At 39.0% G+C, this 25,225-nt stretch overlaps 1 protein-coding gene across 4 annotated transcripts in view; it reads right to left on the reverse strand.

Annotated features, from left to right (window-relative positions):
- Positions 1-259: 259 nt before the first annotated feature.
- The window catches only part of TP63 (tumor protein p63), a 240,708-nt gene continuing 215,742 nt past the window's right edge, over positions 260-25,225 (reverse strand). For 2 of the 4 annotated variants that reach the window (XM_062177476.1, XM_062177495.1), the window contains 4 exons: positions 23,171-23,253; positions 19,385-19,521; positions 7,147-7,304; positions 580-681 (listed from right to left, as the gene is read on the reverse strand). In XM_062177476.1, the coding sequence (XP_062033460.1) occupies positions 656-681; positions 7,147-7,304; positions 19,385-19,521; positions 23,171-23,253 (404 nt within the window). In that variant the 3' untranslated portion in view covers positions 580-655. Of the gene's footprint in view, positions 682-3,516; positions 3,611-4,902; positions 5,048-7,146; positions 7,305-12,357; positions 12,473-19,384; positions 19,522-23,170; positions 23,254-25,225 lie in introns of those variants that run through there. The other 2 variants (XM_062177469.1, XM_062177485.1) reach the window with 2 other exon arrangements.

Raw genomic sequence — 25,225 nt, forward strand, 5'->3', positions numbered from 1 at the left:
AAACAACACTCAATGCCCCTACCCAAAAATATATACTGCATATTTATATATATATATATATATAGTCTTAGACTATAAGGGTGAAAATGCTTTATAAAAGTCAATGAGAGATCTCTGCAGCTTAAGGAGACACCCACTGCTTTTTTGTTCACGTCTACCTAGCCAAGACAGCTCAGTCCAGCAAGCAATAGTTTTGAAGGCTTAAAGCCAGAATCGGAATCAGATGCCAGGTCAGATGCTGGCTAAGAGGCAGCCTCTTCTCTTTCCCTTAAGAAACCAGACTGAGATGAGGGAGAGGAGGAGCTAGGGAGAACGCTTTGGTGACCTAGGAGAAGAGCCCTGTAGAGGGTAGACAGAGCTCAGGAAGAGCCCATGAAACGGAACTCATTCCCCTTCCTCCTTGATGCGCTGCTGCTTGTTGCGTCGGGCATCCATGTCGAAGTTGAAGTCATTCCACTCATCACGGGGTGGGAAGGAGATGGTCTGGCGGAGGGTGAAGCGTACAGCATCAATAACGCGCTCGCCTCGGGTCTCACTGGAGCCCACACTGACCGTAGAGGCACCACTGGGGGTCCGCAGGAGATGGGGAGGTGAGGAAAAGTCATGCAGCTGCCGGTGGTCCAGGATGCCCTTCCAGATGGCGTGTCGGAATTGCTCAGGGATCTTCAGACTTGCCAAATCCTGCATGACATGGAAGGGATTCAGGCAGACGTAGAACAGACAGACATTTACTCCATACCAGTTTTTTTTTTTTATTCTCTGGTGCTCTCATTTATCTGAAAACATTTATCTTTAAATTAGAGAATAAAATTAACTTTCTGATAGGTTTCAGTGCTACCTGTAACTAAGCACTAGGGCACAGCCTTGAGGTGCCGTATCTACTTCTGGATAACACTTCATTTATTCTCTACGAGCCTCAGTTTCTTCACTGATAAAATAGAGATCATAATTAGATGAGTGTACAAAATTCCAAGCCATAAACATAAGACCCTTTCTAATCCTTAAATCTACCTGGTTCTAGATACTAGAGAAATGTATTAATGGAATGTTGCCCCCACTGAGTGAGGAGATGAGCAAGAAAGGTTACTTATGGAGATTCAGCACTGCCCACATGCCAGGCACTGAACTAATTACTTTATGTTCGTGGGCTCATTTATGTCCGTACCCTCAGATTAGCAGTATTCATGTTATGTAGATAGAGAAACTGAAGTTCAGAGAAGCTGACATGTACGAAGTTATACAGCTGAAAGAATAAACAGGACACAGGAAAGTCTCTCAGCCTAAAACTGACCTACTGACACATGGGCCAAAAGGTCTCTTGGTGTTTGGATAAACCAAGATATCAAAAGGCAGAGCAATTGTGTTCACATTAGGGTAGCAGGCATCACAGGTAGGACTGATTTTAACTAACCTTGGTAGCATCTCAACGATAGCTTATATTTTTTATGCAACATCCTAATAAACAGGTAGCACATTGTAAGAAAATATATGGCTTAAGTTCTTATTGCCACTAACCAGCTATAGAATTTTCGCAGTTCTGGCCTGTGTCTTCATTAGTAAAATGGGTATATTTTATTTTTAAGCCAACATATATTGTGGACTTAAATGTAAATGTAGCTATGAAAATACTATAAAGCATACTTTATAAGAATTTAGATATGTTAAGAATTTATATAAATATGTTAAGAATTTATATATTAACTCTTTGCATCCTATAGGGATACTAAAGAAAACTTCTAAATTTAACCATACTCCTTTTCCAGGAAGAGATGTCAAATAACTAGATCAGTGCTAATAGATAAGCAGAAAAGAAGGTGTCTGTTTCCAGAAATCTACAGGAGAAAACTGAGGTGAAGATGGGGAAACTGTACAGCCTCTCAACTCTTCCTAATACAGAGTTGGAATTTCCCAGTGGTGTGAATTTTCAGGCTATAGGAGTTTCTCCAATTTCCTTCTACAGCAGAAGAATACAATAAGAAGGTAAACTACAAATAGAGAAGTGAGTATAAACTGTGCGTCTTGGGCTCTTTATACTTAGGAGTTGCTCAGTAAGTCCGAAGTGCTTTGTAAACTATCTTTCCCTAATTCCAGGACTCTTTAGGCAGATTTTCACTGGTTACTGACAGGTGAGAAAGCTGTGGCCCTGAATTGGCATAAATACAGATGGACTTCTGGGACCATCCAATACATCCTAATAACCAGGGAAACATCCTGCATACTCCCCAGTAGGGACAACTGGAAAGGATGACTTTAAAAAGTGAGGCAAGGGGCAGCTTCCCTGATCCACCACAGAGGACTTTAGGAAGGAGGCTCCCTCAAATATAGGGCAACTCTGTTCTCTTCAGTGGATTGAAGTGCTGATATCTGAATCCTGTAGAGTTTTCACTGACAATTCATTCTATCAAGGAGCAGCAGCCAAGGGTGATTTATGCGGTGGAGAGGGGTGGGTCTAGGGACCACATAGTATGTACTTGTCAGCAAGAGCTGGGGCATTCTCTTGCTGTAGGGATATCTCTAGCATCGGTGCTCAAGGAGGGGAACATAGAGGTTTCAACTACAGAAGCAGCAGCAGAGGCAAAGACTGTCTTCTTCCACCAAAGTACCCTCTGGAAGCAAGAGAGAAGAGTGACCCTCAAAGAGAGCAACATGAAGAACAGCCTGAAAGGACAACTGGATTGCTAAAACCAGAGCAACACTAGCTCCCACATGAGCAACAGTTCAAGAAGTAGAGAAGGAAGCAAAAAAAAGTACCCATCCAGCTTATTTCAGAAGGCAAATCAAAGAATAACAAAGCCAGAAAGGAATAGTTTTGAACCCAATTTGATTAACTGGAGCCCAGAAAACTCTAGGCTCTCACTGCCATTAAACTACACGATGAGGACCTACACCTATGACTAGTGGTCATGCCCAGTGATCAGGGATGGCTGGGCCCTATTCTAATAGAACTGAAAAGTGAAGCAACCTGTAGCTGAATCTCTTCAAGGTTCTACGTTAAGAAGAGGAAGAAATGGCCCATTAATATAGTTATGTACTAGATGCTCATAAACCAGGGTTCTAGTCCTGGTTCTGTCATTATCTCATCATGAAAAGTGACTATTTCATCATTTCATCCCATGTTTTTAAGTGAGAATAACAACCATTTCTTCCTGGTATCCTCTCTGGGGATTTATATAGATTAAAAAGAACATCCAAAAAGTTGTCTGAATTCTTTAGGGATTATACATTTCTTGATGGCAGAATAATATCTCCTCTTTCTACTTGGCATATAGTATATGAGAACAATAGATAATTGTTGACTCATCAGATACCTAAAGAAGACTATTTATTTTTTTGAGTTTCTCATATGGACAGTTTGAGGCCTAGAAATCTTACTAACATTATTTTAAGTCCCATCAAAAGAGGACTGGGGGCATGGCAAAAACAAATTTCAAAACTAGCAGGGGTGGATCTACAAGGCAGATATTGCTAGAGGAAGGACATGAAGAAATAAAACTCAAAAGTCTAACAGTTACTTACATCCATGGAGTAATGCTCAATCTGATAGATGGTGGTCAGCCCCTGGGTCGTGAAATAGTCCAGACATGATGAACAGCCCAACCTTGCTAAGAAACTGCAGAGGGAAGAGGGAAGAGGAAGGAGGAAACAGAAAAAGAAAGTTCACCCCAACTGCATTGGCGAGATAAAGGAAAACCCAACATTTTGCCCTTGGATGCCCTACATTACAGACTAGGGTAAGATAAAATATATGTGGGCCTGGGATTAGAGGACTGCAGATTATAGGTGACTTGAATTTTAGGTATGTAGAAAAGAAAAATCAGCAATAGGGATTCCAGAAGATCAGTTTTTTTGTTTTTTCCAAATGGTGATCTGTGGAGTGTGTACGTGCCTTAGGAACCATCACAGAAGGTGAAAGGATGGAGTCAGTGGTCAGGTCCCCAGAACTTTTTTCTCCTCTGTCTTCAATACAAAAAGAGCATCTCAATCTAACTGCTTTATATTCATGATTTTTAAGAATGCTGACATGATGAAGAAAAATTCTAAGTCACTACTCTGTAGTCATTATGTCATCCTTCAGAACATGGGACCCCTCCGATTTGCTGCTAGCCTGAGACTGATGACACAGCCATGATCACAGGCCCAGGGGCTTGGTGGGGTAAGCCATGCACTTGTCCATCTCCATGACTGACACTGCATGGGAATGAATATCAATCTTTCCCACAGCCAAATAACAGAATCGTCCTGTACATGAAGCAGAGGCAGAAGCTGTGCAGTAGGCACAAAATTTGGGAACCTACCTCTGTGTAAAACATCTGTAAAGATTTGCAAACATCTGTGTAAAACAGATCTTTCAGGCTTTATGCATTTCTTTCTCTTCCTATATGAACTCCCCTTTCTTGGACTGTACCCATTTCCCATATGCAAAACAGCAGAGGCCATCAAATTATTAAAAATATACATTATTTTGCTAAAATTTAAGTTTTTATGGACATCCAACTCCAAAATTATGGTCCCTTGGTGCCTGAGAGCTATGAGGCCTAGAGCGCAAGAAAGGGAGCAAGATAGCAAGTGTACTGCCCTTTTGGGAAACCCAGCCCTGAGCACCAATTTGAGGGCCACAATTGACAGTGTAAGGAGGCAGGGAATAAGCGAAGATGGCAAGGCAGGCATGAAAACCACATGTCTATAAACACACATTTTCACTTTTTCCCATGTTCATTATAGAAATTCTCCTTGATTAACATTGCCGACCACTCCATAAATCAGAGACAACAGGGGCTGAACTTCAATTACAGGGCTGCTTTCTTTTTTATCCAAATATTTTTTTCAATTTTTACAGTGTCCACCCTCCACCAACCAGATATGCTTAGAACAGGCACCCAGGGGCACATGTTGTGGACTCACCTGACAATGCTGCAATCTGTGGGATACGGAGGTGGGGGGGTGCAGTGGGAGGTGGATGGCATGGAGAGTGGGGGAGGGAGGGCTTGGGTAGGGCTGAGTCCATTCATGTCTCCAGCCATTGGCATGTGGGTGCCCATCATAGGAACTGAACAGAAGCAGGAGGAATAGAGAGGGTTACTGCCATCATCACATACCAGAATCCCTGGAACCATCTTGTCTGGTTTAAGCTCAGGAAGGGACTCAGTTGCCAGCTTCTCATTTCTGTCTTTTCTCTCATTACGCCCCCTTCAAGCCTCCTGAGTCCAGGTACACAGAATAGTCACTAGACTCCAATATTAATTACATATTTCTTGGCCTCTGTACACCATCTGACAATCTCTTAGCACTCCTTTCTCTAATTCTGTCTAATCACTCATTGTTTCTCATGTTAACATATCTCTCCTTCTAGTTGCTTTCATGAGTTTTATTTCTTCTCCCTCATTATACTAACCCCCTCAAGAACAGAAATCAGAAGGTACACATGCTTAGATCTCTACTGACACTAGCACAGTGCCTGGTACCCAACTAAGTGAACAAATGAACAAACTCATAAATGAAAGTGACCTTTGGAATATTTATTTGTGAATAGGAAGACACACTGCAATATCTGTAAGGAGCAATACCCCTAATAAGGAAGGACAACATTAAAGATTCCAACTCTTTCTTACGGCCCACTTCATGGTTATATGCAGGAATATCACCAACACTCACTGGTACTTCCCTAAACCACAATTATAAAGATTCACAGATACAGAAGAAATGTTTAACACTAACATTATTTAGTTTTCAGATAAAAAAAAATAGTGAAGTAATGCATCTACAAAAAGATGATTGCATTTTGTTTTGTTTTGTTTTTCAGTGAATGGTAATGTACTCATTAGGAAAACCTTTGTCACTTACTAGCTAAGTAGAGAGCAAGAACCCTATCACATATCATTTTGTTTATCCTCTGATTTTTCTGAGTACATCAAAGAATTGCAAAGTATTAATAGGCAAAAGCAGATAAGGAATACAATTGAAAAGGATCATCACCATTGTCACTATTATGTCATCCTTTATATCAGTTGAGGATTCTAAGCTCTCACTAGAAGGAAAACAAAGGAGAACATGAATGATCCCTAGTCTTTCACTGTCAAAGTAGCGGACCTGTTGGGAGGTCAGGTTTTGGGACCTAGAATGTGTTTTTCACTATTAAGATAATAGTCTGGCTCTAAGGTCTTTGTTGCCATATCAGGCAACCACAGGACATGCAACTCTATCTCACTGAATTGTGAACATCTTTCACCAGACTACAGAAAGTCACAACCTAGCATCCTTTCTTTCAAAAAACCCATTCCATTCAAGGCAATGCTAATTTCTGATCAAGTCTTTGATAAAAAATGAGGGATTTCAATGAACAAGAGGGAGGGGAGGAGACTACAGGATACCTGTTCAGTCTTCTGCATCCCTAAGGATATTATATATTCTTCTGAATGTTTACCATCCTTTTCTTGTCAAGTTTGGGTATACACTTTTCTAGATCTATTTTTAGTAGACGAGATAATTATATTTATAGCAAAGTTACATGCCAATCGTCATATATTTGAAGGCCCAATTTTCACACCTTTACACTTATACTTAGTTCATATGAGGAATTTGTGTGTGAATAAGTAAAAGGCAGACCTCTCTATAGATCAATTCGATCCTGTGTGTGAGATAGAGCAGATGAGTTCAGAAGGCAAAGATTACAAGAGCATAGACTTATAAATGGTTAAGTGGGTAGAGTGACAATTTTACTAATGGAAAATTGAGCATCATAGCAAGGAAGTGACTTTTCCTTAATTGTGCAGCTAATTTTGCAATTGAGTACAGACTACAATTTGTCCCTGGATTTTAAGTCTACTACATTATACTACTTCCTACACATTGGATACATTTCCTTTTGACTCTTTGTAAAGTTGCAGGAAGTGGACTGTTTCAGACAGCCTTATCCCCACTGCAGGAACAGTCTTCTCCATCTCTACTAGTGTGTTCTGTAATGAACTATACACATCAAGAATAAGAAGTTAACTCTGAGAAACCCAAGCCACTCAAGTTTGTTTTGATTTGTCCCACTGTGCCTCTCACTTAGCTTAGCAACAACCCTTTTCCCCATCCAAGAGCAAAATTTTCAACTACACTAGCCCTGTTCATTCTTCAGTTGCTGCTAATGGGGGATGCTCTTACTGTTGGCTCCCATGCCATCAGGAATGGTGGTGGGAGTGAGGGCGTTGCGCTGCTGAGGGTTGATAAGCTGGCTCACAGAAGGCAGCTTGTTCATGCTGTTCATTTTGTTCAGAGGTGGGGAGCTGTTACCGTATGAAGACTGAGACTGCATCGAGGTCCTAGGAACACAAACACGGGAATGATGATCAGCATGGGACACTGAAGAGTGGGCACTGGTCATTTCCAACAAGTCTCAAAGTAAAACATGGCCTTGAATTGTACATTGCAAAATATTCCTCCAGAATTAATGTAAATTATATATAGCATATATACTTGTTGTGTGCATTAGGTATTAGAGCATGGAAATCTAAAAGGAAATGGTTCCCATCTTCGAGATGCTCATAGAATAATGGATACAATGGAGACAGTAATCCATGCTACCCTGTAAGGCCATGATAAGAACTGAAAAACAGAAACTGAGAAAGAACTTTCTAGACTACAAAGCATTAATACTATATAATTACTGTGACCACAGAATGAAAGGTTAGCATGTTTCTAACCTTTGATGGGAAAAACTCCCTTTAACAATCATCAAACAAGACATAATATTTTATTCCTATTTGCCTTTTTCTTGCTGTTACTATATTTGAAGGACAAATAAATTGCCATCTTTCAGTTTTATTTTCATAGGATTCAAATTTTGAATGTTGTGTAAATGAACCTAGGTCACAAGAAAACATGGGAAAATAATTTAAAAAATAAAAGAATAATGTTTAAAAGAGGTACAGTTGTAGGGTTGATCTTTGAGGCTGCCACTGTGTCCTCTCCATAATTACATGGAATCAGGGAAGCCTCTATTCTATTCCTCTGAAGAGCTATAGCTAAGGGAATGTAAGCAATATACTGTACAACATTTGAATAAATTAGCATGACAAGGTGTAATGTACGATGTACACTTCTGGTGCATTTTTACCAGCTACTTACAGCTTATAAGGTAGTAGGGCATTGTTTTCCTCTTTAGTACTTATCAAGTACTCACAATCATAGATCCAAATTGTAAAAACAGATGTTTATAGGATTATAAACACTTCAGGTTACAGTCTCTCTGTCACACATGATCTGAATGACTGTCACAACCGCCTGTGGAGCAGATCATGGTATAGCAGGGCATGGGTAGGTAGAGATCATTATTCCTATTATGCAGATGAGTAACTATAAGTCTCTGAGAAATAAGTGTGCCCAAGATCATAAATTGCTAAATGGATAATTAGGGTAGAATTAGGTTTCCTGGTATCTAGTCCAAGAGTTTTATATTTCACTCTGTGGCACTTTCCCAGAAATAAGACAGTGATGGAAAATAGGTTATCAGATGAAAAAATGAGTGAAGGGGTAAAAGAAATGTGAGAAACTGAAAAAGAGTAAGGAGTGAGAAATTTGATAAAGGGGTCACCCCAGCTATTAGAAAACACTTCCAAACCCACTCTATCCCTGTACAGGAGCCTTGCATTGAAGTTAGAACATTTGGATCTACTTAGGAAGATCCATAAGTCTCTATCAAAGTATAGCAAAACACAGGGCAATGCAGCAAAAAGAAGTTTTGCTAGCAGCTTCTTCTTCAGCTGTCGTTGCCATTGCACAGTACCTAAGATGCTGAATGGCCCATTTTTCAGATCTAAGTTGCTTTTCTGTTACCTAGAGACCTTCAGCTATATATCCTATTCTCCCAAGCCATTTGAACATATAGTAAGGACTAAAGGAAAGCATCACTTGAACTGCTGATGTTCACAATCAGGAAAATAAGGATATACTTTCCATGTGTCCTCAGTTATCATAAATATCTTCTTCTAAATCCTGTTATAACTTCCTTCTCCATTTTCCTTATGGTCATTATTTTGATTTGACTATTAGTTAATTTATTGTTTTTCATCAAAAGGTACTTAATTTAAAGAAGCTAGGTCAGAAACCACAGACGAACAACAAAGAAATATAGATTTTGGAGCCAATCAAACCATCTGGGCCACCTATTGGGTCTGATACAAATTAATTATGTGACTTGGGCTATTATGCAAGTCTCTTGAATCTCACTTTCTTAATCTATAGAACAGGCATCACATTTGCTCTGGAAGTTTTTCTATGAAGATTAAATGAGATAATGTAGGAGCCCTGCATGTTGCCCAGTGACTTCTAGGTATGCAAAAAGGTTTGCCTTCACTCTTACCTCCAGCTCCAAATCTTGAACATTCTAGTGTGTGGTTAAGGGGATGGAAGGTTCTAATTCAAGAATTAACAGGACAAGTATCCAGAGGGGACACCAGTTGTTAACTGAAAAAACTTAGAAATTAGGACAAGCAAATGACTGGGGATAAGGGAATCTAAAAAGGTCAGAAAATCTGAATGCATTTCCTTTAATGGAGAAGTGAGTCTTAAAACCACAAGGAGAGAGTTCAAGGTAGTCTGTTTATTATTAAAGTCACAATGTCTGAAACAGAAGGAACATTCTGACAGCCTCTGCACATTGAGGAAAAGGAAATGAGACTAAATAAATTCAGGGCCAATGTAAGGACCTTTTAGGACAACCATATCCTCCCACTCCCCAAATAGACCTAATGTCACCGTCCTTGAATAGACAGTCTCAACAATTTCTGGGGAAACTGAAGAGAAGGAAAATGTGCTCTAGAACAAGATCTGTGCAGTTGAGCTTTTCTTAACCAGCCCCCATCGGAAACCAGAATCAAAATCCAGAAACTGAGAACACAGTGCTCCTCAGGAAAGATGACAATGTGCATACCCAGGGTTGTTTCCTTTAGATGCTTACTAGATTCTTCTGGGAATCCAAGGGACTGGATGTAGAAAGGCATGTGTCATGGATTTTTAGTTCTGAGGAGAAATCCAGGTGAAGGGAATTCCTAGTTCTTAACTCCAACAATGTAAGCATCTATGTGCATTGTTTAGAATACCATTTCGAATTTCAGGGCTGTTGGTGTCAGATCCCCTGAGATTAGAAATCAGGTTTCCTGATTCGAGCTCTAGTGACTGCATGGTAAAACGTCAAAATTCCTAAGACACAAATTACTCTCCCCACCTACCAGATGCCGAGGATTCCACTATACCTTTTTTTCCTCCTTTGTAGTTTAAATCTTCTACTGCTAATTTTAAAAGCAATTCTCGAGTAGAATTTAAAAATACTTCAGGCTAAATCTATTCCAATAAACCATTTCTGAAGTATGTAAAATTTGAGGGGGGAAGGAGATATTGAAGATAAAACAGAACATCTCTTATATGAGGAAGGCCAAAGGCAAAAAAAAAAAAAAAAAGAAAAAAGAAAAGAAAAAAGGGAAGGCATGAAATATAAGAAAAGGAATTGTACCTCCACTAAAAAAACTTTCAGAAAAAAAGAAAATGTTAAATACCTAAACATACACATCAACCCTTTAAGGGCTTTGCAAATCAAAGTGATTAGATTAATTAAAAACACTTTGCAAAAGTAACAAGAGCATATGATCACCTGATTTTACAAATATATTTTCATCTCAAACATAAAAATGTTTTCTTAAGTATTTATCAAATCTATGAGATCAATTATTTTAACTTAAGACATATTCTAATAAAGCTTTTGAAAACAATAACTCAGAGCACAGAACCTACTATAAACAAAAACAAAAAGTAAATTGGACAACAGGTTTCACCAAGGGTTTTTGGCTAAATATTTGCTAATGCCTACACCATAGAAGCCAAATTATTTAATAGATTTGGATTTGATTTAAATTCATTTTAGCAAATTTGGCAACATAAGCTACAACTTGAGAGTTTTTCAGAGATGTCAATAAATAATATAATAGTGTCCAGCTCCCCATATCAAAATTAAACACTATTACATCTAAAATATATTTTAAAATTAGTCTAACCATTGTATTGAATTTTTAGGATAACTTCGATGTAGTGTGTATTAAATAAAACACAAAATAATGCCAAAGAAATATAGACAGGACCAAAGCGACTGTTCTGTTACTCTTGCTTTTTGACCTACACATGGCATTTCAAGCATTTACAGTAAGATAGTCTAGTAATTCAGAGTGGGGGAGGGGAAGCAAGAGAGACAGAAACAAAAAACTGTAAGATAAACCAAGATGCAAAAGTTTATTGAAAATTTAAATCACACATCCATTAAAGCAACAGCCTCAATAACAAGATATCATTGTCTCGGTGATACAGAGTGAATCGATTTGGTGGGGAAAGACTGGGGTGGAGAACCTGGAGAAACGCATGTGAACAGTGTCAGAAAAATGGCTGGTTTCACGGTGCGTAGCATTGAGGGCTAGATGCTCCAGATTCATCACAGATTCAGCGAGAGGTCTTTGAACTCCATTTGGGGCACTTAGTAATGGAAAAAAACTGCCTGGGACAACATGACTGGGGTGGTTTTTCCTATTGAAACCACAATTTTAGCATACTGACCTTGGGGTGTACACAACAGTTTTGGGATAGGTCTCCAAGGTTTCAGGCGCAAGAAGACTCTATCATATCAGATATACTGACATATGGTGGCAGAGACAGGGTCTCACAGAGCACTACTGAGCTTTGTAGCTCCCTGCGAGGGAAGGATAATAATAATGCAAGTTCTCAAAAAAGAAAAAACATCCTATCCTCCCCAAAGTTGCTACATATGGTAATTGTCACCTCTCTGCCCAGCAGTATACTTGACACCTTAGTTTGGTACTATTTGCAATATTACTGCATGACCAGCATTCAAAGGGCCTGAGTCTCTCAGTCACCTACAATCTACTTTTGCATAGACAATAACAACGTTTTTCTCTTTTTCTTAAAAACATTTCGTAAGTTTGAGACCTGCTCAAAAGCTTCTTTATGAGTTTTAGAAACACAACAGAAGGTAACAGAAACGGGTTCCAATAAACATCTTAATGCCCCTCTCCCCACCTGACTCCCTTCCTGCCAGGAAACAACCAGCAGCTCACAGACAAACACAGAAGTTCCTGATCGGCCAACATCAGATCACAGGACACAAATCTGCAGAAAACGCCCCTTCTGGTAAAGTTTTGAGTCCCTTCCAACGATTCTCTCACTAGAAGATGTGTGCCTTTGAGCAGTTGCGTCTCTGAGCCAAAGTGTCTTCAAACCCTGCCTACGAGGGCTGGGTACACACACACAAGTACACAAAGATAAAGACATGGACAAACAACAAACACACACTCTTCAAACACGGGGAGGGGAGCTCTATGGGTACACTGATCGGTTGTGGGGGTTGGAATGTCTAAAGAAGACGTCAGATTGTTTCGGAGTTTCTCTCCGGGGCTCCACAAGCTCATTCCTGAAGCAGGCTGAAAGGAGACTGCAGAGAGGAACCAGAGAAAAGAAAAGATGAAGGCTTAGGTCGTCACGTATTCAAATCCACTGAGCACAGAAACACACTCCTCATACCTTCATGATCATAGCACAGACAGAACTGCATGCCTGAAAAGTTACTTTTGTTCCTTCCTTTTTGTCCTCCTTAAAAATTGCCCAAGTATTTCTCAAGATTTTTATGAAGAAGAAATGAGATAAGGCAGTAGGAGATAACCAATATATGTATCAGAATCACCTGTGGAATTTATACCAAAAAAATGCATTTTCCAGATCTCTTCTGAGAGCAGGCTAGGATGCAGGCACATAGATCTTTAACAAGTTCCACAGGTGAGTCCATTAAGGACTAATGACACAAGGTAGGTCAAGGTGCTTAGCATAATGCTTGACAATATGGACATATGCTTGGCTCACTGGACACAATTAATTAAAGAAGGCATTGGAGAAACTAGAATAAACTTTCATCTTGGTAAAAATGTCATCTGTCCAATTATTATACCTCATTACTGTTCTTGTCTAGCCTAACTGTGAAATATGAAGAAATATGATCTTATCAGCATAGGGGCTGCGTCATCATGCATTTGTAAAGAACTATTAATGAGCATTTTGTATGTGCCCACATTGAGAGGGATAATATCTTAATCCTTTCAGTCACAAACTTGGCCTATAAAAGCATATATCCAACTCATGAAAGCAACGTTTGCATAATTAAGAAATCAATTATGCCACAAGGATGCCAGAAAAAAAGCCCTTTTATTTTGCTAGAGGTTGTGCAACTCCATCAACTGCTTGGGAATTGTTTCCCAGCCTGGCTTTTTGAATCATCTTTGGTTACTTTCAGAACAAGGCCATTTTTGCTTGGTTAGTGTTGGAAGTCAGAAAACTATCTCATCAGCACGAATTGGTATCATCTTTATAAAATATGCCAGAATACACATTAGTAAGGAAGCAATTTACTACCAACTAAAATACCACAGCTCTGGCTTCTTGGTTGGATTATTAAAGTTAGAGCTTCTCTTGAAGCACAGATGGACATACAACAACATGTTAAAGTCACACAAGTGTTCTATCCCGGATAAGAGTGTGTGAACCACAGGGGTTCAAGATTTCTGACCTAGAACTTACACTAGATCTACAACAAGATGGGAAAACTTTAAAGAGTGATTTAATCTTTGAGTTTTTCCTTTATTACCAATTCAGAGCTAATAAATCTTTGCCCTGAAAAATTTATAACATAGCTTCAAAGTTAAAAGCAACAATGTGTTAACAGTAAAAATGTGTGCTGTTTCTTACTGTAAGTTTGTACATATGAAATTTCCAATATTGATCTGATTTTACCTAGAAATCTGGGATTTCAAACAGATATTCTGGAAATATAAAGAGTATCTCCACCAACCCTAGAAATACGTTAATTCCTTCTAACAGTTTGGAGGTTTGTGTCCTCTGCTCTCTCCTACATTGATGGTCCTGAAAATACTGTTTTCTTCTCCCTAAGTTACATAAATCTGAGGAAAAAAAATCAATATTCTTGAAGATAATAACATCCAAATGATCTAAAAGAGACAGAACTTCAAATGGAAACAGCAAAGGTGAATACCAACTAACTGGTAACAGAGACATAAAGATATTTCAAAAGCTTTACATAAAATGGAATTAAAAGATACATTTATTTTAGTGTAAAAAAAGTCAAAATCCATGCACGGGGTGGGCATTTAGTGCAACAATTAAGATGTCACTCGGGATGCCTGCATCCTATATTGGAGTGCCTAAATCTGAGTCTCAGCTATGTTTCCAACTCTAATTTTCTGCTTATGTGCTCCCACTGGGAGAGAACAGGTGACTCAAGTACTTGAGTCCATGCCACCCAAGTGGGAGAACTGAATTGAGTCCCTGGGTCTTGGCTTTGGCCTGGCCCCACCCTTGGCTTTGTGAGTACTTGGGGAGTGAACCAAAAGATGGGACATCTGTCTGTCTCTATCTCTTTCTCTCTCTGCCTTTCAAATAAATAAAAAATAAATAAAATTCCAAATACAGTTCTTATAATATTAATTTTCCATAAGTGTTATGAAGACCCCTTATATGCATGGATTTCAAAAAAGGTTTTTTGCATCAAAATAAACATCATATAATTCCTTTTCCCATAAATTTTTTGAAATACTTTTGTAGTTATTGCTTTAGTTTTATTACAATTTAACTAACTAATTAAGCAGACAAAACATTGCAGAGAGAAGAGCTCTATGTTCCAATCTTATTCTATAACTCTAGTGTGAACTGGATATGAAATCACAGTACACGTGTAGTCACTGGGTATCAGGTACAGTGTGAGAGACTGAATAGCCTTGAAGACTCTGTGCTGTTAGAATACTCCTTGGCTTGTATTACTACTGAGCTACAATTAGCAAATGATAAAGAAAAACATTAAGGGCACAGGGTCACACATTCACATTCAAATTTAAATGAAATCTATTCTATAGAAACTGTAAAAATAATTTTCCAGAGAAAAGCATGAGTTAGGTTAAACAAACCTAGGACAAATTGATGTTGGTCTGAGATTAGGATAGAAACCAAGATATAGGGTAAACTACAGGAAAAAGTGAAAAAAAAAAAAAAAAAAGATGGACTTGGTCTGAAATATAGAAATCCAAAGACTGCTAGATAGGTGTCAAATGGCTTCCATAAAGGCATCTTAAACATTAATATTCCTTGAAAACATAAAGGCAAGAAGTCTAATGCAAAAAGGGAGCCCAATTTGTCTTCCCTGTAAATGCTGGCTTCTGTAAACATAACTGCATATATTTATACCAATGTGGGCACATCAACTAAAATCAAATTTCTTTATAAAGAATGTAGAGCCTACTTCTGTCTGTAACAATTTGATTCATGACAACTCAGTGTAAAATCTATCTTACATAAATGCCTATGATCATGAAGGTAATTTTGAAGGAATCTTTTAACAAAGAAGACCATGCACAAATGAAAAGCAGGCAGAGAGAAAACACATAGTGGGGCACTAACAAAGTATTTAAACTGAAAATATGGCATTGCCACCTTTTAGAAAGATATGCCTTCTCACTAATTTTCCTTCTACTGAAAAGCAAAGTACAAAATTGATTATTTAGCAGCATAAAATTGGTACTATATTTTAGAAAGGAAATCACAGTTTGTTAAAGCCATTTTCCAAGATGATTTATTCTTTTCAAATTATTGCCAAGAAATTAGATTTCCAATTTTCTTTGTCTAGTCATTCATGCTCTTTCTTGGAGATTACATGAAAACAAAAAAGCTGAAAATAAAAGAACCTCAGCTGAAGAATACATCAACTAGAGGATTTATGTTGATGTATATCACTCAGTGGAGACCCACATATGTATAATGTTGCAAAGGCATAATTAGTCCAAATGTCTATATTTTGCAAAGATTTCATATTATAGCTTGTTAGATTCTCATGCACAAGTTACCACAGCTGTGAGATGTAACTCAAAAACATGCATATGATACTTTCAAATGATCACACCTAGGATCTAAAAGGTTACTCATTCCTCACTGTTTATCTGTAACCACACATGCAAAAAAAAAAAAAAAAAAGAAAAAGAAAACAAGTCCCTAAAATCTTTTGGGCTGTTTTAAAGAACACAGTTTTAAGATATATTTTCTTCTCAGATGAAATGGAATGCTATATGAAATATGAATAATAAATTTCCCATTAGAGCGATGCAAGCTAGCCAGACAGGAAGCACTGTGTCACTCATCATGTAGGTGCACACAAATATGCATTTTTATGTGTCACTTCAACAAACACAAATAGCTTAGGCCTGTGATTTATGCTCATCCTCCTGGCTTGCAAAATCTCTAAAATCATAGTAAACAATTCTCTTTCTTGTATGATCTATAGAAGCTGTTTAAAATTGTCCTATTAGTTTATATAATGCTGAGATTAAACTTCCAAACTTCTAGAGTTTTCTTAAAATTCAAAAGGCATTTTGGTTAGGAATTCCCCATTACATTGCCAGATAAGGGATGACAGAAACCCCATCTTTCTTTTCTCTTTCCTTAATGCTTTCATGTAGCAGACCTTCAATTAAGAATTATTATATAAATCAGCTATTTTAGTCTTATCTGATAATGGGGTTGCATCATTAGCTATACTGCATTTCTTGATGGGCATGTCTAACTTTCTAAGAAGAAAGTTACCTCTGTTAAAGGTTTTTGCTGTTCTTCTTAGACAATGAAACGCCACTGAAAACTCACTAGAAGTTCTAAAGCCCATAACACTTCCATACCTTGGGATAAATATATTAACTTCTAATTATACTTATCAAACAAAATCTGAGTCTCAAAAAGCAATCAAAGAAGAGCCACTCATCTATGTACTAGAGGGATTAGCATAGGGCAGTGATGAGGCCAAAACTGGCTCCTAAATTGAGAATGGGTTTTATATGTTTAAATTGGGTAGGAAGAATCAAAAGGAAACAATATTTCACAGCATGTAAGAATTTATGCAATTCAATTTCAGAGTCCGTAAGTAAAATTTTATAGTAACAACCACTCTCACTCTGCATTTATGTATGACAGATGTCTTTTTGTGCTAGAATCACAGAACTGAGTAGTTGCAACAGATCATAGGGCATAAAAAGCCACCAATTTAGTATTTATCAACAGTACTATATAGCAGGGGAAAAAGCTGACCTATCTTTGTGCTAAATGGTCAGACCTTTTCCTGTGAACGGGAAAAAAGATAGGCAACAGGATCACAGAGCAACTAGTTCAGCATGGTACATTATGTGCAATTTTCCTGGGGTCATTTTGGCAGAGTCAAACTTTTCCACAGTGAACTGGAAACAATTTGGGAGTGTTTCTTAATCCCACAATGTACCTATCTTGGGAAAGGCACTTCTTCCCTCTGGGTCTATAAACGATGTTACAGGTCTCTATTTCTTTGATCCCTGTTGAATAGCTTTTATAAGAACTAAATTGATTTTGCATCAGAATACATTAATATGTATTTCCATATGGTTTCCCAACAAACTTATATGATGGGCAATAGGAATTTTGTCTGCAACCCTGAATTCTAATTCTCCTTTGGAATATTTTGTGTCCCCAAGGAATTAGCTAATTAAACTTTCTGTTCAGCCTTAGGTAAAAACCCCATATAATTTCGATTTCCAAAACTTTCATGCTAAACAGTAAATGGTGAGATCCCTTCCAGCCAAAAAAGGTCTTAAACACGTCAGGAATTCAAAGTCCTTTGAAGACAGAGCATGCCTCTTTTCTCTTCCTCTGCTTCCCACTTCACCCCATAGTCAATAGATGCTTTGGGATGCCTCCTGAATATCTGAGATGTATTCCAGCCCAAACTGACTTTGGTTGATTAAAAAAAAAAAAGAATAAGGAGTTCCTCTTTATTATACTCCCTATAGCTGTCTCCCTTATAGTAGCTAACAAGATATTAGTACAGGAGACTTATTTATTGCTCATTTGTATTTCTATTGTAAAAGATATTCTTTGCTTCAGGAAAGATAGTTATTGGCTTCATTTTTAAAAAATTTTTTCCATTTTTATTTATTTATTTAAACCTAGAGAACAGTGTGGCTTCATTTCTTTTTGCCTGCAAAGTTGAATGTTTAAAATACTCAGATGGACTCAAAATGTGTATATTTTACATTATCTGCAGAGAGTCTGGCAATATTTCTAACACACATACAATATCTCAATTAAGCTAATAAGTGATTATTTTTAACCACTGAAATATAAGTATAAACAGAGTCCTGATTAGCCAACCTTCTATCCTTTCATCACAGCTATTCAATTCTTGTTAGTCATAAAATAATTAACATCGTTAAAGATCCAATAGTCTAGGTAAAAGGTAACATAAAAACGGGCTGTGTATGGGGCCAGCATTGTGGCATAGCTGGTACAGCCGCTAGCTGTGATGCTGGCAACCCATATGAGCACCGGTTCATGTCCTGGACCCCTCTTCCAATCCAGTGCTTTGCTAATGGCCTGGGAAAAACAGTGGAAGATGGTCCAAGTACTTAGGCTCCTGTCACCCATTTGGGATACCCTGAAGAAGCTCCTGACTCCTGGATGAAGCCTTCCCTGGCTGTTGCAGCCATTTGGGGAGTGAGCCAGCAGATAGAAGATCTCTATTTCAATTTCCCTCTGTCTGTCTCTCCCTCTCTCTCTGCAACTGCATTTCAAATAAATAAATGGGTCTCTTTTTCTAGAAAAACTGGGCTGTGTGTATGTGATATGATTGTGAAATCTTGTCACAGTTATGTAAACATGTATTGCTGGAAAACAACACAGAGCCAGGATACTAAACCATAGCAATATGGTGCTACTTTGTTCTACATCCAGACATATTCCCAGTAAGCATGTACTAGACCTCAGAATCCTTCTTAACAAAACACTCACGCAAGAAACTTTGTAGTAAAAACCTATTTGCTATCCCTGTCTACAGCAGTATTCCCAGAAGTGGACATGGTGCGTCCCAGGATATGTATGAGACAATCCACCGGGATGAGGGAAGACTTTGTATTTTTCAACATACACATTATTACTAGGCTAGACTGTGTACTCAAAATTCGTTTATTGACAGATGTGTATGGAGCAGAAATAGTGAAAGAGAACGTATTCCATTAGTGTGAGTCTCTCTCTGTGAGTCACCAGAAATGGCCTGGAGTCGGTGTCAGAGCACAGGTGACACTTCTCAAAGGGAAGGTTCTGATAAATCACATAAAAAGCTGAAACAGAGAGAGTGCCAGACCAGCTGGCCTGGACCTATCACACTCGGCTGTCTCACGATGTCAGTGTCGCCGTAGCCCATCATGTTCCCTATTGCTGACAACAAAAGCAGCCACCCTTGCTCATGCCTCCCAACACGCCACACAGACACACTCACTGTTTCTGAAGTAAGTGCTGGTGCTGCTGCTGCTGCTGCTGCCTGTAGGTTTCAATCGTGTGCTGAGGAAGGTATTGCATGAGCTCCAGGGACTCTTTGATCTTCAGTAGCATTTCGTAAGTCTCCCGGCCCCTCACCTGTTTAAGGGAACAGAAGGAAAAAGGCAAAACAAAGAGCTGGGGTGCAATCTTCATGACTTATGGACAACATATTTGCAAAGTCTCCTACTCACTGACGTTACTTTGTAACATAAAACATCAATCCTGGTGCTGTTGTGGTCATTCACAGACATGCAGAGTCACCTGTGCACGTTCCTAACCGAGGCCAAACCAGGGGCAGTTCTGCTGTCTTGTTTCAGCTCTCAGAGTGTAAACAAGTGTCCTGCATGTGGCTTATTTTGTGTCACATTTTTTACATTTTTGCACTTTTTGTTGGTAATGTAACTATTTTAAATGGCCCTTGAGGGAATGCTGAAATGCTGTTTAGTGTCCCTAAGAACAAGAAAGTCAGACAGTGCCTTATAGGGAAAATAAATATGGTTGATGAGCATTGTTCAGGCATGGGGTACCTAGTACCGCTGAACATGAGTTAAAGATGAGTGGGTCAACAACATACACTAAATATGATTTCATTCAGCAGAAACACACATAAAAGGAAGTTATGTGTTGATCTGATAACAAAATGTTGAGACCAGAGGCTCACAGCAACCTAATTCTGTGTTGTTCCTAGGAGCAACTACTCAGTATTAATGAATTCAGTTTGCAGCAAATTTGTCAAACATAATTATCATGAAAAATGAGAATCAACTACTTCTCTATGGAAAGAGAAAAAGTTTTCAGTCTCGAGAAAGTGAGTCTCTTAAAAGTTTTTAAAAGTACAAGTAGGACCAGGTTCACGGAGAGGCAAGCAAGGCCCTGCAGAGCCCTGAGAGTGAAATGCCACCTACATCATGCACTCTGGACATTTTACCTACCTCACTCCAGGCCACTTCACCCCACTCCACCCCCTACCCTTAGGACAAGAGGCAGAACATGTGAGAATTCAGAAATGGAAACATTTCCTCATTTGGTTGGATTACCTCCTCCTCAGCTCCTCCTCATCCCAGCCTTGGGAACCTTTCTCTGTGAAGTTTTCCTGGACTGTGCAGTTTTGGTCTGCACCTTTGGCTCTGCTTGTGTACCCTACATTCTATGCCTAGCACTTATTTCATCATGTCATTGCTGTCTGTGTCCTCAGTAGAAGGCAAGGTCTTTCAAAGTAAGAGTTGGGTCCTAGAGATCTCTAAGTACTCAACGTCTAACCTATCTACTTTTCAGCAAATACCAGAAAAATACATGCCAAATTAGTAATTTTTTCCCACATACTTTGGTTTGGCTAGTTCTTGACTAAACTTAAGATATTACTCATGGGGCCAGTGCTATGGCATAGCAGGTAAAGCCATTGCCTGCAGTGTCAGCATCCAATATGGGCACCGATTCAAGTCCTGGCTGCTTCACTTCTGATCCAGCTCTTTTACAGCCTAGGAAAGCAGTAGAGGATGGCCCAAGTGCTTGGGCCCCTGCACTTGGTAGACTCCTGGCTCCTGGCTTCTGATCAGTCCAGCTCCAGCCGTTGTGCCCATTTGGGGAGTGAACCAACAGAAGGAAGATCTCTCTCTTCTCTTTCTCTCTATCTTCTGTGTCTCTCTGTAATTCTGCCTTTCAAATAAATAAATAATTTTTAAAAAATATACAACTCATTACATGGTGCCTCTGTCAAGAGTACAAGCTGAAATTTCGTTAAAAATAGATTTTCAGGGACAAGTCTTTAGCATAATGGTTAAGACATGGGTTAACGTGCCCATGCCCCACATCAGAATACCTGGACTAAATCCCTAGCTCTGGCTTGTGAATCCAGCTACCAGCTAATGCTCACCATAGGAAGCAGAAGATGATGGCTCAAGTAATTGGGTTCCTGCCATTCACGTGGGGAGCTGGATTCAGTTTCAGCTCCCAGCTCAGCTCTAGCCATTGTTGATGTTTGGAGAATGAACCAATAGAAGGGCACTTTCTCTCTCTCTCTCTGTCTCTGTCTCTGTCTCTCTCTCCCCCCTCTGACTCTGCATCTCTCAAGTAAATAAACAAATAAATAAATGATTTTAGAACATTTTTCAGATAGTTACTGTCTGATCATCTGAAAACATATTGTATCTTTTGGAATATTCAATATATCAGGATAATATTTTAATGAAAACTCTCAAATCAGTTTCTATACACAGCCTCAGAAACAGACATGCAGAATCTTAAGTAACTCACTATACAGTTGGTTGACCAGCAGTATATTTCCTTAAGAATTATGACCCAAAGAAGGTAGCCATAAAGGAGTGCACACCCAAACCTGTTGAGTTGCTTTAACTTCAATTCCAGGGAGGCATTTCATAGATTTCCTGACCCTGCTTGCCTGTGTCTCATGTCAGTTTAGATGGCATCAAGGGCTATTCTGGTCACCAAAATTTTATTGCCACTCTAGACAGCAAAGACCTAAGTTAACAAGAATTCAACCAACTGGAAACATAGTCTAATATAAAGTAACCTTACTGCTGACCCTGAGAGGGACAATGTTCTCTATAGAAGTGAATAATGTTACAGAGCAACAGGATTGAGCCTTCTAGCTGTGTACATACTACAGAGGACCCTGCCGTTTTTCACAGAACTCCTTACAAGAAATCCAATCAACTTTCTAGAATTGCTGTGTTATTATCTTTGTGAACGCTTTCTGACAAAATTTAGACCATGCTGTCTAGGATAATATTCTAAAATAATAAGTACAAATTCAATTTTAAATATTCGTGTAAGAAAAATTCTTTTGTGAAAGTTGCTCTGATTGGTTTGATAGGTAAGAAGAGGAGCTCATTCTATTTATATATTCTAAAATTATGGAAGCAAAGGACAAGTTCTTGATTTTTTATTTATTTATTTGAAAGAGATTTGGGGGTGGGGCAGAGTGAGACCGAAGAATGGACAGACAGGCAGGCAGAGCTTCCAACTGCTGCTTCACTTCCCAAATGCCCATAATAGCCAGGGCTGGTCCAGGACAAAGCCAGCAGCTGGGAACCCAACTTAGGTCTCCCACATGTGTGACAGGGACCCAAGCACTTGAGCCATCCCTGCTGCCTCCCAGGTTTTGCAATAGCAGGAAGCTGGAATCAGATATGGTACTGGAACACAAACTTAAGCATCCTAAGAGGTACCCTAACTACTACAGTACTATACTTAGCCAAATGCCTGACTCTCCTGGTTTTTCAAAAAAATATATTCTTTTTACTTTACCTTATTAACCTATACCATTAGACACTAAATGTTTATTTCCCTTTCAAAATTCATACATTGAAATCCTAACTTTAGACAAAATGGGATTAGGATGTGGGGTCTTTGGATGGTAACTCAGTTCATGAGGGTGGAGTCTTTATGAATGGGATTAAGATTGTTATAAAAGGGACCCTACAGAGCTCCCTACCCTTCTACCGGCTAGGTAAGGACACAGGAGAAGGTGGAAGTTTGCAAATCAGAAGGCTTTGCCCACACTGGTCTAGGTTGGCACCTTGATCTTGACCTTCCAGCCTCCAGAACAGTAAGAAATAAATTTCTGTTGTTTATGACCTCTGTCTATGATAGTTTGTTGAAGCTGTCCCAGCTAAGACACTTCTTTTGTCATTTTCAAAAGTAACTGGAAGTTGACCATATAGGAAAAGCTCCCTCAAAGAAGATTGAACTGAAGTAAAACAGGGGACACCCGAGAGAGACTCACTGGTAAGTATAACAGCTCATCATCTGGGGATCTTCGCTTCTTGATGGATGTCATCTGGATGCCATGGGTGTTCTGACGAAAGGCTGGCAGGAGAAAAATGCCAGTTACCTCCTGGGAACGTTTCTAAAGCAGTAATGCATATTAAACTCATTCACTAATTAAACATTAATATTAAATACATATTAAACAGGTATTAGCACCAGCAACACTTGTGAGATCAGAGATTCTACTCTTAAGCATCCATTTAATTGGTGATAATTGCTTTTACATTAAGTGTAATCTTAGGAATAACAAGGTGGGGAGCAATAAATCAAAGGGGAAAAATCAGGACACTGAGAAATGGCCTTTGGCTTAGGTAATACTACAGCAAAACCTGTGTCTTGCTCAGGGTTATCTGCGAATAGCTGTTAAGAAAAGGAAGAGAAATTAGTTCTGTGTTTTATTTCTCAAGTCCTTCATCTCCATGGAGGAAAATGTGTATTGTAGAAATAGTCTTGGTCAAGTGACTGAATCAACGAGTAGTAAATTATCATGATTTTCTTTTCTTTTTTTTTTTTTTTGACAGGCAGAGTTAGAGAGGGAGAGACAGAGAGAAAGGTCTTCCTTCCGTTGGTTCACCCCCCAAATGGATGCTACAGCCGGCATGCTGCGCCAATCCGAAGCCAGGAGCCAGGTGCTTCCTTCTGGTCTCCCATGCGAGTGCAGGGCCCAAGCACTTGGGCCATCCTCCACTGCCTTCCCAGGGCCACAGCAGAGAGCTGGACTGGAAGAGGAGCAATCAGGACAGAATCCGGCGCCCCAACCTGGACTAGAACCTGGGGTGCTGGCACCACAGGCAGAGGATTAGCCAAGTGAGCCGCAGCACCAGCCAATTATCATGATTTTCTAAATTATAAACTGTATTCAAGATTTAAGGAGTAGAGATGAATCTTTTACAAAAATTCAGATAATCTCTTCTTACTGAAAATAATTGTAAGTTATTGGGGAGTCCAGGGAAGAGTTCAGAAATGATCTTTCCAGGCAAATTTAAAGTTAAAATAATTTTTATCAAATATACATATATATATTTGACTTTTTGAGGAATGATTGGAGAGAGAAATGGTCTAATAGGAAAAGAATGTCACAATGAACAGTTAAAACCTGATGTGATAGGTTCTCCTATGATTTTTTAATTTATTCTGGATGTTAACACTTACTGATGATTAAATCTTTTTCATAAACTAAGTCATTGTGTGATGTACTTTAAAATACTTGTAGTGAAATCAAGTTTATGCAAGGTACTTGCTAGAATGAAATTGCAACACAAATCAGAAGCACGTGTGGGTCAGTGGTTTTCAAACATCATGACCCAGATTTCTAGGCTCTGTAGAGGTTCATGTCATCAGTAAATTGTGGCTGAGGGCAGAGCCTAGAACCAGAGGCCACCCCAACCCCCACGCCCTCAACTGGAGTAGCTCTGCTTTCACTTATTTTGCACCGTATGCTGTTTGAGATACTTCATTAAAAAATCTTTCATTGATTAAAAAGAGCAAATTGGAAAACAGCTGCTGAAGTAACAGAGGCCTCAAGAGAGTCATGCCTATCAAGTCAAGAGTTGATGGAATCCAGATCTGCATACTCTCCAGACTATGCTTCAGGAAATATATCCTTGAATCTCCCTATCCCCATAGAGTCATGAGGTAGGCAGGTGCTATTTTCAAGTCTTATGCTTAGTCATGGAAAGATAAGTTGATACCAACAGGTAAGATACTGATTCTCCATCTTTAACTAGGAGCAGAATAACCTGGAGAGCTTACTAGACAAAGATTAATGGGTCTCTCATCTAATTCATCTAATATTTCTGAGACAGCATGATGGGACCTCAGAATTGTGTTTACACCTCGTTTCCAGATAATGCTATTGATATAGAAGTCACATTATGAGAACCCTGTCCCAAGAAACCCTAAAAACTGACTACTTGCTTTTTCTAGCACACAGAGTGCACCTGGAGTCCACTCCAGTACCTCCACCAACGATGTGCCTATTCTCACCGACTCTGGGGTCTCAGTGCTGCTA

Source organism: Lepus europaeus, chromosome 2, assembly GCF_033115175.1.
Source record: "Lepus europaeus isolate LE1 chromosome 2, mLepTim1.pri, whole genome shotgun sequence".
Taxonomy (NCBI): Eukaryota; Metazoa; Chordata; class Mammalia; order Lagomorpha; family Leporidae; genus Lepus; species Lepus europaeus.